Here is a 19,264-nt window from a genome sequence, read left to right on the forward strand (position 1 = left end):
GGCCTTAATTTAGAGAAATAAAGTTGGATGCAGTTTGATAACCTCATTCAATACTTAAATTTAATAAATTCAGATTTCAACATGTTCAGATTCATTTGATAACAAAAAATTGAACATTTCTGACACTTAATTTTTTAGGCAAAATTTGCACTCAAAATTAAGTGATAAACTATTTACTTATTACTGAATATGATATACAGTCAAATATATTAGATTCAATACTTAACAATTCAATAACTTAACAAATTCATAATAAACGATCCTTGGACTGCATTCTAGATTTGTGAACCACACGTGCCTTCTTCGGGCCAACCAATGTAAGGATTTGTTTAAGATTTTTTGATACTTGGGTGACTAAATCGGCTGAACTTATAGAGCATTATATTTTGTCACGAGGAGCTTGCTATTTTTAAAAAGCAGGCTAATTTTATTGTAGCAGTTCAATGGTACAAGAAGAAGAAAATAGCTTATTTTCAAGAAAATTGGAATGAAAAGACCGCTTCAGATTTCTTTGTATTTTACCTCATTTTTCCTCCGCTTACATGTACACCATTTTTTTTTTTGACTCTCACGCACAGACGTACAAGAAACAGCAGATGACTAGCTAGAATCCCACAGTAGCCTTTCATGAACTGCAAATAATCCTCACTTGATAGAGGGCGCAACACCTCAAAGATTATCCTACCATGATGGTACACCACAAAATGAGTCCAATTTTAACCATAATGTATGATGATGTACTGCCGTCTTAAAATCTCAAATGTGGGAAAGTAAGCCCTAAAACATATAGCAGACATTGCAAAATTTCGCATTGCTCTGAACTTGGTGAAGCTTCAACCATGAAGCAGCATCACAGGACAGAAGTACGTCTTTCCTCTATTCTTACAAGAAGTTTTCCGGTCATCTCTTGAGATCCATGCATAATAAATAGGAAAAAGTATGCATCAGGCCTCGGAATCAGAATCTGAAGCTGACTCTGTATCTGAATGTGATTGGAAAGGTCTCAATCTGTTTGTATTGGCTTCTAAAGGTGGAAGTCCATCATCATCACTTGAATTGTCATTCTCCTCCATATTTGAAGTGTGCGACTGCAAATCCTGCTTCGAATTTCCTGAAGTTGCTGCTTTAAATACTTCTGGCCTGCACAGTTACAAGCAATAATCACCAAGCATAATAATTACATAAGCACCAAGATCCTTCTTATTGAGCGTGCATGTGAGCAGGCGCGTGAATGTTGTACCCAGAAAGTCAGTTTAGCCCTCGGGTTCCGAGCAGGAGGGGTGGCCTTAAAGATGTAATCAAACAAATAACAGCAGCCCTTCCAGGATTACATACTAAGAAAGTTAGAGCTAGAATGGAGCTAGAACACCATGGTGCATCTATTTACACTACTAAGCTCCTAATCAGGAGCACTTTTATCCAGCCATAGAAACTACAACTAATTTGATAATACTCAGAATAAACTGGCTTAAACCCCCCCCCCCCCCCAACACAAAAAAAAAGGAACGTGAAACAATCACATCAAAGATATTGATCTCTATAATAAAAAATAAAAAGATATTGATCTCTAACTTTGTCACCTTTGCCACACCTTCTGGAAGTTTGGTATAAATGTCCACAAGGCAGATATTCATAGGAACAGAAGTCCCTTGCTATTAAGTAATATCTCCAGCCAATATTGAAAAAACAAATCATTAGGTTCTCAGACTATGTTAGAAATTTATCTTGCAAAGGCATGGCGCAAAACATTAAAAAACAAGAGAAAACAAAACAAACTTAAACTCAAACTACGCACCATTCAGGAGATTTTTGGAGCACTCGTACTCGTTCATAAAAGAGCACTTGTATAACAACGCAACCTACTTTCCGACCAAATTCAGCTGCTTCCTCCCTTCCAGTCTCGTCAACCACCACAAAGTTCCCTATATATCAATTTTTCATGCAAAAGAAAATAAGAACTTGATCAAAGTCTCAACTTTAATCATGCTAGAAATCCCCACTTCAAACGAAAATTTAAAAGAACAAACCTCGTTTTATCCACATGCTCTTTTGAAATTTTGCTGGAAATATAGCTAACAATCTTTCTCTTTTTGCATCCATTACCTTTTAATACATTCAAAACTGAATTAACAACCACTAAATATCTATTAATCTGCAAAAATCACTAACTTATAGTTACATCACTCATAGAAACTTCATTGTCAAGCCTTACTACATGAAAAACTTCGGCTATGCCCATCTGTAGATGTATGGTTCGGTACAGGTGGGACAATGCTTGTGATCAATTCTAATCGGAACAATTTTCAGAGTACAGCAGTATGCGATGCTACTTCTGTTATGAATGACGCAACTAAAACAAATTATCCAACTTGATAATTAAATGTGGCCCTGAATGTAAAGGACATATTACCTCAATAAGATTGGAGCCCCGTAGGTCCACAACTTGCATGATGCTTTGCCCTTGTTGAAGCGTTAAGGTCTCTTCCTCAACAGCCCTCCTCAAATTTTTCCGTCCACCTCCCATGGCCTTTCTTCACTCTATTACTTTCTCAAACTGAAACCAACGGGACCAAAACCACATGCAAGCAGAAGCAATTCCTTAAATGCCAGTCTTTCAGCAAGCATTCATCAATTCCATAGTTCTGGAGAAGCAAGACTCGTATTTAAAACAGGAAAGAAATATCTCCTACTAGTCATGCACATTTGATAGGGCAGGGGCAGGAGGCGCCCCTTTTGGAGAGTGACACATGAAGGCAGAATTTTTTAGCACACCTCCAAGAATAAGTTACCTATAATTTGAAAATCTCACCGCGCATCGTGCGGTGTTCTCCTCCTAGTATTACCAAAAAATCGCAAGAGCCAAAACAACTCATTCTTCAGCCGTCGATCCCCCCTCCGATCCCTTAGGCTGAGACCCCATTGGCGGCGGCTCGAAAAATAGTAGATTGCTTGCTACTATCTCTGTCCTCCAATCTCTCGATATATCTCTATCTCTCTTGTTACCGGAGCACCTACGGCTTTAATTTCCAGGTTAGACCGCACCTCTCCACTTTCCCACTCCTTCCGATTTTTCCTTCCAGCTCTTCCCCTTCCTTCTCTTTCACCCGTCTCTGACTACACTTCTCCTTCGTGACTATTTTATGTTTATGAAAAGTTAATTCTTGTATTACATTCTTTTCTTGGAGTTGGCGGAATAAGTTTTATTCTTCTTACTTGCTCTGGTGTTTCTCCTTTGGAAGCTTTTTGGCTGTTATTACCATTTTACTTTGACTGTACGTGTCTGCAAGAATTATTGTAGATGTATTTCTTTGGTAATTAGCTGATACTCTACACAAAAAAAAAGAGCGTGAAATAGATATGCAAGAACTCTTTAAACATTTTATATATACATGTGAAAGTACAATAAACTGTGATTTTTTTTCCCAGGTGATATCAGCGCCAGCCTTGCATCAGATGCTAGTTATGTAAACCTAATCTACAACAATGCTGTAAGCCTCCATTACAATGTTGACTTTAATGATATGTGCTATTGTATCCATGTTCTGTCTTTTTATGCATGATTAATGTACTATTACCATGACCTAATGATTTTATTAACCATATATATACTGTTGGTTTTAGTTTTGATTTTATTGTGAACTCATAATAGGTTTTTTACATAACTAGCTTTGATCTGAAGTTAAAGTCAATATGCATCTATATATATAAACAAATTTCCGCCATCTTGAATTATTTATCTGACTGAACCTCATGACCCTTCAACAGTGTTATCTTTCAGAGGGCGTGATCCAACAGTAAACAATTCAGACCTTCACATCTTAGGGACAAACTCATAAAAGAGTGACCATGCCTAGAAATCTTCCTGTTACAATCTACCAACGAGTGTAGATCTTCATTTGTCATAGGCTAGTCTACATACTTTCAAATTATAGGTAATCACTTCTCGGAGGTGTGCTAGAAAATTCTGCCTTCATGTGTCACTCTCCAAAAGAAGTCTCTACCATTTTCTCTCAAAGTAGAGGGGTCTTCTTCTACTGGAACATCTAGATGCCATATTTGGCATGGATTATGCATCCTATTGTAATTTACAAGAGAGTTTAGCAAATCTACTTTAAAAGTAACATTTCCTTCCATTAAGTTCTTTCTCGTAGAAAAACTTAAAGGTAGATTGAAAATCTGTTAACATTCACTCATTGAATCTTTCAATTGGCAATTCGAACTTTAATTGTTGTCCGTTAACCTGTTTAGGCTTCTTTCTCAGTTGAATCCAATTTCACAAAGTACAACAAACTGGCTATAAAAATCAGACCTTCCACACTTAATCATACTAAAATGTTACAGGGAACATCATGTTTAGCAAATACAGATTTAAAACACCCAAAACTGAATTACCTAGTAATTATTTCCATGTTAGTCCAAGTTATTAAAAAGTATGGTGATGTCAAAGAGTATGTTTAAAATAATAGTAGTCTATCAAACCAATGACATAGGGATCAACGGAATAAGAATTGATAACATGGTAGCCGAAAGCTTGCCATGGATGCAATTATAAATGAGATTTTCATGTTAAAATTTTTAGAAGTGGTAAGAGGCAATTTAGGGTCATGAATTAAAAGCATAGAGCATTGAAAGCAGAGCACTTTCCAAACAAAATACGGCTATCATTTCTTTTATGATTCAAGGCAAGAAAATGTTATATAGAGGATGAAGTCTAGTTAAGCAAGCAACAAATTAGCAAACCTCTTGGATGGAAACAGATTGTAACAAAAAATCTTAACTCCAAAAATAAAGTAATAACTGATTCATTGAGTACTAAATTTGCTGGTCACTTGCATACCTCCAGTGCTTAACTAATTACCAGTGGGTGAGAAAGTCCGGACCCTTCATTTGAGATCAAACTCTTTTTTCAGTACACTTTTGCTGAGGCATATATGAACCACTAAACTAATTTTGTTCATACATTCTAATTGCATATGCATTTTTTCAAGGTGAAATCCTACTTTTGTCCCTGTTTAGTATAAACTCAATCAAAAAGTGCAATTTTTAAGCATTTGGAAAATAAGAGCATATGTGTCATATTTAAAGATTCTTCAATTAATTCAATTTGACAACCCCAACAATATTTAAAATAAAATGAAAATGTTAATTTCTAAAGTTTTCCAAGCACATGAGTTTCAATTGAACTTCAAAACACATAGCAAGTACAAGAAATAAGAAGACCACGTTTTCTTTTCTTCTATTTCACAAATTCAAAAATGGAGATTTATACAAACGCTACCTGTTTGTTTTGGTATTTTGCAAATATAAGATCCAGTATGCTGTGCTACTTGAAGTGAATGATTAGGAAATAAGTCGAGGGGAAATTTTGAAAAAATCATAAAAAACTTTTCAGCAAGGAAAACAGATATTAAGACATTAAAATCCATTATATTTGCATGAGTTCTTTTAACCTTGAAGATAAAAACACGAAATCAAACAAAAAGGTAATAAACTTTTTTGCCACGTTTACTGAGTTCTTTGACCTTGAAGATGAAAACCTAAAATCAAATATAAAGGTAGGAACTACTTTTTGCTACTTATATATAGAGAAAAAAATTTAGAAACCATAATTGCAAATTAAAAAAGTGGACAAAACAAATCCTCCAAATATAAACAGCAACAACACTTATAACAATAATAAAAAACTTAAAATAGAGCTCAGGAAAAACAATAAAAGTAAGCACGGATGCAAAAATTAGAAAACACACCATGAGGAACGAGAATGCGAGAGAGAAGAAGCACTAAAAATTTTCTAAAAAGAAAAAGGCACATATCAATAACAAGTGAGAAAAAAACAGCCAGTAGAATAACCATATAGATGTTCGCACAAGAAGAGAATAATCACACAACAATAAAGATAATAGTGTATAGGAAAAAAATCAATAATAAAAAATGTATTTGTCAGATCTTAAAGATGGAAGGAGAAAATAGCCGACTCTCCAAGATAGAAACAAATGATCACGAATTAATCTGTAGGAAAAAAAGCTTACCTCTACCTTTTTCTCATAAAATATGAGACGAACAACTGTTGCCTTCCAATCTGCCCAAAAAAAAAAAAGAAAGAAAAAAATGATTGAGTAATCTAAAGTAATCATAATTTTTTCTCTCTTGTACTAAAAAGATAACTCCATGAAACGAAACAGGAAACATCGAACAGTAGAAAGTTGTGAAAAAAAGAGTGCAAGATTTGAATCCCAAGACTGGAGCAAAAGCTAGCGAATTTCTAATATCTGGGCATCCCTAATTTTGATACAGACCATCCATATTAAAATTGGGGGTGTAAAGAATATATCTTTGGGACGAATATTACAGCAGATGGGTTCGACGAATCATGCGCGGAAAAAACGAAAAGGGGAAAAAAGATTTTTAATATGGCTAAGTAATATGAAGAAAAAATTATGACTAAGTAACCTAAAGTAAAATAAATGTTTGCTTCCCATTCATTGTTACACCTTGATCAACGGAGAGTAATGGAGCTGGAGAGCCACGGACAGGCAGATCTGGACAACAGCGAATCAAGGAAAGAAAAGAAGTAAAAATGAGAGAAGAAAAGGAGAAAGAAACCAAGAAGAAGGATTAGATAGGGAGGCCCATTCATTGTTATCACCTTGATCAATGGAGAGTAATGGAGCTGGAGAGCCACGAAGAGGAAGATCTGGACAACAGCGAATCAAGGAAAGAAAAGAAGTGAAAATGAGAGAGAAGAAAAGAAGAAAGAGATCGAGGAGGAGGATTAGAAAGAGAGGCGCAGAAGAGATTCTCGGCAGCAGCTTCAGAAACCCCTATCTGTTGAATGATGAGGTGAAATCTCGATTTTGTCCTCAATTCAATTCATTATCCCAATCAATTGAGGACTACCATCAATTGACCAATAGGAGAGTGGCACGTCAGCAATTGAATTCAATTTGAGGGAATGGCATCCACACATTTACTATATATATATATACTAGCTGGTACGCTCCTACTGTTAAAAAGGATGAGAAAGATAAAAATTCAAATGTGTAACAACCAACTCAAACTCGCAAGCAATTTCCAGCAGTAAGCATGTAGGCTGCAGCTAAAACGCAAATTTACCGATTTTCTTTTTGAAACAAAACCAAACCAAAAAGAAAAAAGAAATCCCTCTGACAATATATAGGATTTAACGATAATTCTTATTCTCGTCGCGCCTTTTGAAGAAGAAGAACAAGAAGAAACAGACGGAGAAAAATAAAAGATAGAGAACCAAGTATACGTTTATGCTTAGCAGTAAATTATTCACGGCTATACAAAATAATTGAAAAACAAAAAAAAAAGGCAGGACGAATATTCCCAATACAAAAGAAAAGCTAGATCTAAGAATCAAAACGCAAGGGAATCACTACCATATTTACCTAGAATATGAGTAATCAGTCTCTTTCAATTGTTCTTAGATGTTGCTATTATCAAAGAAGGGGGATGAAAATCACACAACAGACCAAATCAACGGCATGAACAGACAGGAGGAAAATAAATTGACAATATTTATCTAAATTGAATTCTACCTTGCCAACAAATGCGGAGACCTGTGATTTATATTTTTTTTATCAGAAAGAAAGAGAGGATTAGGTATCTGAGTTGCGTCAAGTAGGGAGCCTGGAGTTGGATTTGTTCTGCTGTTTGTGCAGCAGGCAGGAACACTAATAAGTTGCAGCTGGTTCGCACCAGTCTTTTTTAGGGTTTTGGACTCCGACGTTCGATTATAACGTCAAGTGACTGAACCGGCTACGTAGGAGTAATTTAAGAACTAGCAAAGCTGGCTGCAGACCCGGCCCGAGGTGAAATCAATGAGCATGGGGCCCATGGTCTCCATAAGTAAGCCTGAGCCGTCTCTCGTGAGTGACACGCCAAACAAATAAAAAAAAGGAAAGATTATAGATTTATGACGCGAGCAAAAAAATAAAAATCTTTTTTAATGTAAATAACAAACCACATTTCCAAACAAACCCCCTAATTCATGAGAAAATTACAAAGTCACAGCAATAATCCGAGTACCACTTCAGTAGCAATGTCGCAAAATATAACCTCCCTAAGATAGCACCATATAAGTATGTAAGAAATTGACAAAAATCAAATTGAATATGATGGTCAAGTATTGAGTTTTTGTAGTATAATGACCCAATTTCTAACGTACTTGAGTCCTACACATATTCACCTTTACTTATTTATTTGGTAGCAAACATAAAAATATTGAGAAGAAGAGAGAGAGCTCGATGTGTTATTATAGTAGCGGTTATAAGAGCATCATCGCGAAAGATAAAATATAATAAGAGGAATTTTTTGCCGTCAATAGATTAGAGATTTGCCCAATTTGAAACCTATTTCTATTATAAGTCGAATGAGAACCGCGACTACACAAAACTAGAGGTGATAAGAAAAACAAAATCTATTGAGACATGAGAGAACGATACTTAGTGTTGTACAAGTGGGAGGAGTATTTATTAATTCAATTAATAACAAATGTCAGTAGATTAACTAAAACTTCATTAGGAGTGCAAATATTATTTACCTGGACATATAAAACAAATTGGCCTTATATAATAAAACATGACAAAATAAATTGGCCTAAAAAATGAAATATTGAAAAATGAGACAATCATAAAACCAGAAAGAGAGTAAAAAAAAAGTTAACAACATTTGCCTCTTTTAAGATGTAACCATCTGTTTGGATTGTAAGTTATTTGGGATTATTTGAGATATTTTTACTGTAGCACTTTTTGTGATGTGATGTATGTGAGATAAAAAGATATTAGAAAGATAAAAAGGTGTATTGGAAATTGTAAAGATGATGTAAGCAAAAAAAATTGGGGAAATATGAAGCAATCCAAACAAATGGTTCCAAACAAAAATATGAATGTAATGTAACCAAATGAACCATGCGCTTTAGTCAAATAATAGTCAACCTCTTTCATTGTCAAAAGCTGTATCACATTCCCCCTTGCCATCTCGAGACATTAAAAAGACATTAAGAATAGATGAAAAAGAAAAATCGTTTGGATTGGTTATTTTTCAAAAATAAGTTTTTCAAATACAATACTACAATAATACACAATAACTAAAAAATATCTCATCCATATAATATATAAAAATTTTCAAAAAAATTATAATAAAAATTTTTTATAGACACTACTACACTAAAACTTTTCAAAATCACCCAAAAAAATAACTAATCCAGACGGAGGTTTCGTAAGGTACCCTTTTTCCTCAATCATTTTTACTCGATAACTTTACCAAAAATGGTCCAAAGATAGCATTGCTCTTTCTTTTCACCAAATAACATCAGCTCCCCCTCACCCTTTTATCCTTTCTTAAACCTAATATATCAAAATCTTAGGAAAGAAAAGGCTTATCTTTTTGCTATTTTTTTTTAAATAATCTTGGGCAAAAGAATAGTAAAGTTGGTTTTTTGGCGTATTCACATGAGATTCCCAGACCTATAAGACAAAAGTTGATAGATTCTTAGATCATTGTTTTTACTAATTTCGATTTCATTGATACGAATTTTGATCCAATTTGAACGGAAAAAAAACTACCGGGTTGTCTCTTTCATTAATACGATTTAACTATAGTTTATTTATGATTGTGTTTATGGGTGAATTTTGAAGTTTTGAGAAAGACCTGAAAAGTAGTAGTGAAGGGAGAAGAGGCCGGCCCGCACCAAAAAGGGTGAAAAGTGATGTTGGGTCGTTATGTGACCGCAATGCAAGGAGAAGCTTGCTATGGATTTTTATTTTTATTTTTTAATAAAATTTTGGACTCTTGATCGTTTTGTGGAGCAACTTTGACCTTTCACTTATTCAATTAAATTATTCTAAGAGAAGTTACTATCGAGGGGTCTTTTTGGTCAAATTACACTGTTTGTTTAATAATAATAGGTAAAATATAAAAAAGTCCTCTGTAGTAAACCTAATACATAGAAAAGTCCCCCGTAATTTCAAAATATACAACACGACACCAGTACTTTGAACTAAATTGCAAAGGTAATGGAATCCGTTAAACTTAACGGAAATGACTTATTGGAATCTAAAAAAAAAATTTATACCTAATTTTTAACAAATATACCTGTTCTACCCCTTAACCCTCAATTCTCTTTATTTAGAATATAAAATAAATGATTTTTTTGAACTGTCTTTTGCTTAATTATATCAGAGCATTTTGGTCATTTCATCCATTTCCGTTAAGTTTAACGAATTTCGTCACCTTTACAATTTAGTTCAAAGTACGGGTTGTCGTGTTATATATTTTGAAACCATAGGAAACCTTTCTATATATTAGATTTGTCACATGAGACTTCTTTATTTTTTACGCGTAGAAATAGAAACTAGGCTTGGTGCCCCGCGGGTTCCACGGGGTGTCCATTATTGAATATATTAGGGTAATGAAAGATTTATTTAATAGCATAGATTTATAGTATTTTGTATGATAATGGAGCTGGAATAGTGGATAGAGCATTGATATATTTGATTGATTTATTTATAAATAAATATAGTAAAATTGATTTGATTTGTATTGTGTTTTTTAAAATTAATATGATCTAGGGATTTGATGGATAATATTGAAAAAATTTTGTTTTTTTATTTTAATTGTGGGGTGAGTAAATATTATTTAAATTAATGGAATATATATTAATTTTTTAAAGTTTATAGCATGGAAAATTAGGTGAAGAATTACATTGACAGTGTTATAATTTATTTTGTTTTGGGCATTGGCAGTTTATGTATTTTAGGATGATGATTTTTTTATAATTTGGATAGCTAGGATGAGAAAGTGTGTATTGTTGTAGTGGAAAAGTCTATGGAGAGTATATAAAAGAATTGGAAATTTGCTGAGAAATAAATGGGTAATAGATATTTTTTTGGCAAATTTTGATATAGTTTGGGTGTTGTATGATGAGATAAATTAATAATTTGGAAATAATTTGATATTGCACGTTGGTAAAATATGTGTTTATTAATTAAGTAGGTTTTTTTGGATAAGTAAAGATAATGTTGATTTAGTTATGAATGAATGTGATCGAAATAGATGGAAGTTGTATTTTTTTAATTAATAGAATCTGAATATAAAAGGATAATATTAATTTTGAGAGCTGAGAGATTTGAAATATTAATAGTTTATTGATAAATGGATATTATTGAAAGTAAGGTGATGTGTATAAATTTTTGTATAAGAAATAAAAATTATTGGACATGAAAATTATAGAGTTTAATCAGTGCAATCTGTGGTAGAATTTTTTAATATTTATTGTTTGATGTTTTTATGAGTTATTTTATGTTACTTAAAGTTGGAGTGAATTTTGTATTAATATATAGTTATAGGTATATGATATATTTTGTAATATGTATGTATGTATGTATGTATGTGTGTGTGTGTGTGTTTAGTATTTTATTTTAGGTGATAGAATAGTTTAAATTTTTGTAGTGTTTATATTTTTTGTGGTTTTGTTTGTTTACTATATATTTATTTATTTGTTTATGTATGTGTACATATATATATGTAATGTAAGATTTATTTAATAATTGATATTTAGAGTGTTTTGTATGATAATAGGGTCGGAATCATAGATGGAGTCATGGAGATGTGGCATATTAGATTAATATATTTATAAATGGATATAGTAATAGTGATGTGATTTGTATTTTAGTTTTTTAAATGAATAGGATGGAAACATTAGTTAAAATAATGAAATGTAAATTATTTTTTAAATTTTAAGATAAATTAATAATTTGGTATATTTTGGATATGTTTATTTTTATATTGTTAGATATAACTGGGTGGAAAATAAAGAGAATTTAAGGGACATATAGTTGGTATGCGTAATAAGGTACAGGGGATGCTTAATTATGATTGTTGGATAAAGTCTCTGCTTGAAGAGGATGACACTTCCTTCATGCAAGAAGTGTTTCTGTGCGAACTCTGGCCAATCTTTTGTTATTTCTATTCCATCGAGTTTTAGCATGATAGTAGTTGATGATTCTTATGTCATTTACTTCCATAATATTTCGATAGCAGAAAAAATATTTACTTCCATAATTATTCATTGATCAATAAATATTACGGAAGTAACATTTATGAAATAGGGGAAACAATCCTATAATTTTTGAAGCAATTATCTAATTAATCATCATTTTTGTAGAGAATAAAATTGATGTCCTAAAGAAATTTGATAAAAATAATATTTTTGGAGCACAGGGAAATTATCTTACATTTTTCGGAATAAATGTGTGATTAATCAGCAAAAAGCAAAAAGGGAAAATCTGTATTCACTAATAAAGGAACATGTAATTAATTATTAGTTTGTATTTGTTATATTTATTTTATGTCACTTAGTCTTAAAATGCGAAAGCTTTAGACTAATAATTCTATAACTTGCAGTTTTGTGTAATTTAAAATTAACAAATATTGTACACAGGGAAATTATCTTACATTTTTCAAAATAAATGTGTGATTAATCAGCAAAAAGCAAAAAGGGAAAATCTGTAATCACTAATAAATGATCATGTAATTAATTATTATTTTGTATTTGTTATATTTATTTTATGTCACTTAGTCTTAAAATGCGAAAACTTTAGACTAATAATTCTATAACTTGCAGTTTTGTGCAATTTAAAATTAACAAATATTATAAACATAGTATTTTTTATATCAAAAGCGGTACAATTGATTTATATTCAGTAGATCGACAAGGGATTGATTTTGTTATAGAAGCAAGGTTTTTAAAAAGTAGAGGGAAATTATGCTAACGCAGAGTAACACAATTGATTTGCATTCATCAGATGGGCGTAGAATTTCCTTGAACGTATACATGCTGCAGCAAATCAATATATTTTTTGTTGGGATATAGGCGGCTGAAGACAGGAGATGCAGGAGCAGTGCAAGATACAAAAAACAAAAGGACAAAATTGACGCCTAAATTACAAATAAACCAAGACAAAAGGCTAGAATCGGAATAGGCGACAAAAGCTAAAAGGAGGAAAGAAGCAACAGCAGGCAAAGCTGCTCTGTGCAACGTTTAGATGCAATGGTGAAAGACAGAAAAGGGCAAAATGGGCTGCAGAATCTAGGGCTGCAAACGAGCCGAGCCGAGTCGAGTTTTGAGCTAATCGAGCCGAACCTCGACTAAATTTTACCAAGCTCGAGCTCGAGCTCGAGCTCGACGAGCTGGCAAATTTCGAGCTCGAGCTCGACTCGAATCAAGTCGAGCCGAGCTCGAGCTCGAAAAAAAATAAAAAATAATTATTTTATTTTAAAAAAAATAAATAAAATAATATTTTTTCTTAATAAATAATAAAAATATTAAGGATATATACGTAATTTTACTATAAAAATAAAAAATAAAAAATATATATATATATAATATACGTAATTTTATTATTAAATAAAAATAAAAAAAAATATATATATATATATATATACCCAAGCTCGCGAGCCGGCTCGCGAGCTAACAAGCTTAATATTCTGAGCTCGAGCTCGAGCTCGAGTTTGACTCGAGCCGGCTCGAGCTCGATTAATAACGAGCTTGACTCGAGCTTGACTCGAGCCGCTCGCGAGCGGCTCGATTCGTTTGCAGCCCTAGCAGAATCACATGGAAACCAAGACAATCAACTGTAGCTCGAGGCTCGCGGCTTTATGTAGTTTAAGATAAGATAAGATATGTTAATATATGTTAACTAGATATGTTAATAAAACTATAGAGTAGTATTTATTTACTGTTTATTTCTTTATTTTTGAGCAAGGGAAATGCTTATAACTTTTTTTTTTTGGGAAGTGGGAGATTAGGGAAATGCTTTTAACTTTTTTTTTTTTTAAGTGAAAAGTCCGTTGAATAAATCAAACTTTGTCCTTTTGGATTCACCTTTTTTCAAAAACAAATTTTTCAAATACAATATTACAGTAATATATAATAACTCCAAAAGCATTTCATTCATATAATATATCAAATATTTTAAAAAGTTTTCATAGTAAAATTTTTTTATATACATTATTATAGTAAAATTTTTCAAAAGCACCCCTAAAAATAACTATTCCAAACGGTTGGAATCAACTATTTTTTGAATTGTTTTTAAAATATTTTACTGTAACAGTGTATATGAAAAAAATTTTACTTTAGATATTTTTTGGTGGTATTTTTAAAATATATTTTGAAGTTTTTAAAAGTTTAAAATTTTGTGTGATATTTTTTTTAAATTACCAACACCATCCCCCCTCTCTCTTTCTTCCTCCTCATCCCTTGCTCTTCCATCATCTTCCTCCCATTCTTCATTTTTCTTCCTTTATTTCTCCCTTTTCGCACCACTGGTCACCCCTTCCCTTCCCCCCATCTCAGATCTGGTCGAGATCGATCGAGACCTCTAGTCACGACAATGTGACCAGATTATAGCCTATGGTTGAAGCCAGATCTAGGAAGGAAGAGGAGAGGTGAGATGTGGCAGGAAAAAGGAGAATGAGAAGAGGGAGAGGAATGGAAAGAAAAGAGGAGAAAGGGGAAAATGGTAGCGGTAGTGAGTAGGAATAGTGGTGGTGGGTAGTAGTGACAGATAGAAGAAAAAAAAAGTGTAAAGTTTATTTTTATTTTTTTTATATATTTGAAGTTATTTTTGATATATTGTATGAATATGTTGTGTTTGAAATTATTTTTTATTTGTGGATATACTGTAATTTTATATATAAAAATTTTGTTTTTCAAAATATGAGAAATCAAAACGAAAGGTTGCCTTTTATTGTTATATTGTTATTGCTCCGTTTCATTTTTTTTTTCATTTGTTACTACTTGAATCAAAATCATGAGGTGGACTTATTTATAAGGATAATTATAATTGATCTCCTAACGAATACCTTAATTATCTATTTATTCCTTAACTTTTATTTGTATTAGTTAACTCTTTGCATGATCAAACTATCCCTCTATTATGTTTATTTTTCCTTTTTTTCCAAAATATTTTTCTGCTTTCAATTCCTTGTTTTAAAAAAAAAATTCCCTTTGTCCATCTGTTTTCTTTTTCAAAATGTTTTTCTCAATGAATTGAATTTTTATTCTATTATTTTTAAATTATAGAGTTTCTAAACTAACATGTGTCCCTTTTATTTATTACTATAATCCATGCTACACAAAAAGGTTTGGATACGATTATCTGATTTACACTATATATATATATATATATATTCTTTCATTATAAATTAGTTTCATGTGTTTTTTAATCTAAAAAATTTTATTCTATATCCTTATAATTAAATAATTGAATATAAAGTACTCATTTTTTACAATCACGTTCATATGTTATCTGGAGACATTTATGTTCCTTTTCTCTCTAATACTTTTTGTGTATTAGATTAATTTCTTTACCACTTTTTATAAGTATTCAAAAATTTAGTATATTTTCTATAAATCTACTTCTCTGTTGTGATACTTTATCACCATGAATTAGAGTGGTCAAAGTTAGCTCATTGGTTAAAATTGATTAGGAAAAGAATGAAGGGAAAAAAAAAAGAAAAGAAAAGGCGTTTGGTAAGAGGGTATCAGAACGGGGTTATGGAATAAACCCCATAACTCATGTTTGGTTTACTGGTATTAGAATTGAAATATTTGGAATTGAAATCCATTCCTGTAATCCTCAGTCCAGTTTGCCGTGGGAAGAAGAAAAAAAACGAATGAAAACCACATCTGTGCTACTAGAGAGGTACGCAAGTTTTCTTCTGTTTGTTTTCTTGTCCAAGTTCTCTATTCTCCAAGTCCATAAACAAGAATAATTTGTGCAATAGTGGATCTTCTTCTGCTGATTCTCAATCTTCCATTTCCTTGTAGATTGCTCCTTAAAAGGTTTGTATCTCTAGTTTCTTTAGATTTTTTGCTCTTGGGAGCAGTACGTACTATGCTTTCTGTACGGTCCGGCAAATCTGCACACTTTTCTTATTTTGTTTTCTCTTCTGATATTAGCAGTTAGCAGATCTTCATGATTCTTGAGCTTTAGTGCTTCTTTTTTGTGGGTTCTGGCTCTTTTTTGTTTTGTCTTCCGCTATTGACTTTGTGGGGTCAAAATGAAAATCATATTTTATTCCATCATCTTCTTGAATGCTGATCTCAAATGCAACCCAAAAAATGCAAAAGAATCCAAAACCAATAAGCATCAGATTTGTATCAATAGGATGAAGTACGGATCTGCATCATATCACCAAAAGTTCCCCACTCGCAAATCGAATTGGAATTTAGGCGTTACTCAAACCATTGATTTTGTGAGTGGAGTTATCACTTGAAACCCACCTACTTCATATTGGTGCAAGATTAGAAGTGCAGACCGTGGAATATTATAAATTACATTTTCGTACTCAAAGCAACATACGTAGCCAACCATTAATTGACCGGAGATAAGTCTTTGGCAGTGGTGAATTGGGCAGGGACTTTGTGACAGCCCCACCTTCCCCTAAGGCGAACCAAAGGGGTTAGCGGACTGCCTGCCCAACTCTCGCCAGGACTAACGGTGCAGTTTAGAACGATCTATTGCGTTCCGGAACTTATAACGCGCGTAAACAAGGCAAAAGGGCGAAATAACCCAAAATAAAAATGAAATCCGGAGTCGGCTATAAATAGTAACCGACCCGTCAGAACCCAACCGAATATCAAACAAACATTCACATCTTGAACTTTAGCAATTACAATCCAAAGTAACATACAAAAGTTTTCAAAAGTTAACATATACACGGTTTGCCAAATTTAAAGTGAAAAACGGCCCTAAAGATACATTTAGGGTTTCACTTCATATACAATACAAAAGAAATATACATCTAGTTCATTCGACAACCATCTATCAAGATTCATTCCAAAAAGAGTCATATTCCTGTAAGGAAAACAAAAAGAACGGTGTGAGCTAATTGCCCAATGAGATACTATCACTTACGCACCCAAGTGCATATAAGCATCAAATTTTCATTCAATTTAGTAAAAATAAGCAAAGGCACACTTCAAATATGGTGATAAAAGGATACAGATGGCTCTCAAGAGCCCTTTCCTCGTTTGCATTTCTTGATCGGACGTTATTGACTCTCCGTCAATGTTCAAAAGTAACCAACCGTAGACTCCACTTCTCTCCCATTCCTTCCACCTAACATCCCCCTACCGGGCCCGCACTCCAAACACTTGCATTGTGGTATTACTCGAGTATACCGAAATCAAGAGTCTCTCATACTACAAGATTCCTTATAACTTTACCCAAAACTCATTAATTGTCACGACCAAACCCTTGCCGGCTCGATTCAATCAACTACCAATGGGGTTGAATTCAATGATAACATTTGTAGTCGTTGGATACTCGTCCGATCGACACCAAGTCAAGTACTTTCATTTCATGTAACATTTCATGTAACATTCCAATAACATGACAACAATGATATAAAACATATAAGTGAGAGTGATAAAGTGCACTTTCACTTCAATCAAGTCACATTCAATTCACTTCATGCAATTTACATTCATAGCCATATAGTAACACACAAGTGAGTAGTACACTCACCAGGGTCAGTGCAGATACCTCCCAAAAGAGAGCTTTAATCACCAATAAATCCTAAAATAATCCAAGGAAAACAATTGAAGGTTTCACTTTCAAAATTGAGTATACAGAATGCACATGTGAGGCTCGACTACCAGTCGTATGCCTCGTCAAATAATTACTAAAGCAAGGTGCAAAACATGATTTTTGGTAACGAAAAGGTAACATAAAGACTTAGACTCAAACAACCCAAAAGCCCTTCGTTCAAAACACAAGTAAATCCAACTAGCTTTCAAGTAAAATTTCGGCAGCATATCCCTTGTGTTTACCTATTTTCCAGCCATCATGGCTTCATTATTTCCTCAAATCAGTCCCAACATCTTGTACAAAAATAATCTCATTCCCAAAAGCCGTTCACTAGGCTTAATGGCATTCAAGTACAAAATTTAGCTAGGAAATAACCGGATATGAAAGTCAAGCCCTAAACTATTCAAATGAACACAATAAGACTCGATTACAAATCATAAACCAATTCTATATACTACCAAAACAGGGTTCCCTAAGCATACACAAACATTAAAGGAAACCAGAAAATTCGGAAATGCAATTAGCTTTGGCCCTAAAAAAACAGTTTTTGTCCTCGTTTTGCGGTAATGGGATTATCACCCACCATTTCGAAGCTAAAAGACAGGGTTATCACAGAAGGTCACTCAACCCAGTTTTGAGTGCAAACAGGTCAAAAATGCAAGATACTACATCAAAAACGTAAAACAGATTCACCAAAACGCATTCTAACGGAAACATCATAACTCAGGCTCTCCAAATCCAAATCCAGAAATTTCAAAACCAGCTGAAAGCTAAGAAACAGGGCTAAATTTCATCAGAAGGCCTCAACAACCAATTCGGAAGCAATTCCAACCAAAACAACCAATTACAGCCGCAATTCTTACATTCGGGTAAAACCAGAATAGCAATAGTAATTTCGACTTATCTCATTCTACACTACTCCGATTGACCTGAAATTTAGCAGGCACCTCTAAAATGTCATTCCCTACAACTTTCATGTTTTAAGCCAAAGGCCAATTCGGCCTCTAACTAGGACCTAAAAATTCGGGCAGAATGTAGCTTCATAAACCCTAGGTTTTTCAATTTTCTTCCAAAACAGAAATTACTTGCAATCTTCCACTTTTTCCACCTTCTTGATGCCTTATATACCATTTCCAATCATCATAGATAGCCACACAATCATGCTTATATTAAAACAGAAAAATCCAAAAATAATAAAACTTCATCATTCAACCAAAACTCAAGATTAAATCCATAAAATTACATCTCATACAACCACTAAGCATGATTTAAGTATCAATTAAGGGAGGATGGTGGTTCTTCACAACTCACCTTAATAACTAAAGAGATAGAGCAACCTTGCACTTAAATCTTCCAAATCATTTCACCAAGAACCTTAATCCTACCAAGATAAGAGTTTTTATGGAGTGATTTGAAGTTTTATCGGTTTAATTTGAAGATTGGAGCAAGATTATGAGGTAGGAAGTTGGAGGATTTTGTTCTTCTCTTGAGCAAGAGGTTCGGCCAAAGGGGAGCTAAATGTGATGAATTTTTGGTCAAATTTTGATTAAATGGTAAAGTAGGAAAGTTAGTCAAAATCCAAGAATAAATGGGAGGGTGACACTTGTCACCTTTTAATAAATGCTCACCAACCTTGTCTCTCT

At 33.1% G+C, this 19,264-nt stretch overlaps 1 protein-coding gene across 8 annotated transcripts; it reads right to left on the reverse strand.

The window, feature by feature from the left end:
- Positions 1-482: 482 nt before the first annotated feature.
- LOC113761221 (probable RNA-binding protein EIF1AD) lies at positions 483-7,752 on the reverse strand. 8 transcript variants are annotated; one of them, XM_027304098.1, is made up of 7 exons: positions 6,647-6,804; positions 6,492-6,539; positions 6,036-6,079; positions 2,411-2,554; positions 2,028-2,103; positions 1,796-1,922; positions 483-1,140 (listed from the first exon to the last, which is right to left on the reverse strand). In XM_027304098.1, exons 4-7 carry the CDS (start codon positions 2,522-2,524, stop codon positions 945-947), a joined length of 513 nt encoding a protein of 170 aa, XP_027159899.1. In that variant the 5' UTR covers positions 2,525-2,554; positions 6,036-6,079; positions 6,492-6,539; positions 6,647-6,804; the 3' UTR covers positions 483-944. The 8 variants fall into 8 exon arrangements, with proteins under 8 accessions (XP_027159899.1, XP_027159898.1, XP_027159897.1 ...); XM_027304097.1 differs by having other exon boundaries at positions 2,411-2,642; XM_027304096.1 differs by having other exon boundaries at positions 6,030-6,079.
- Between the last annotated feature and the right edge of the window lie 11,512 nt (positions 7,753-19,264).

The sequence above is a fragment of the Coffea eugenioides genome, chromosome 2 (genome assembly GCF_003713205.1).
Source record: "Coffea eugenioides isolate CCC68of chromosome 2, Ceug_1.0, whole genome shotgun sequence".
Taxonomy (NCBI): Eukaryota; Viridiplantae; Streptophyta; class Magnoliopsida; order Gentianales; family Rubiaceae; genus Coffea; species Coffea eugenioides.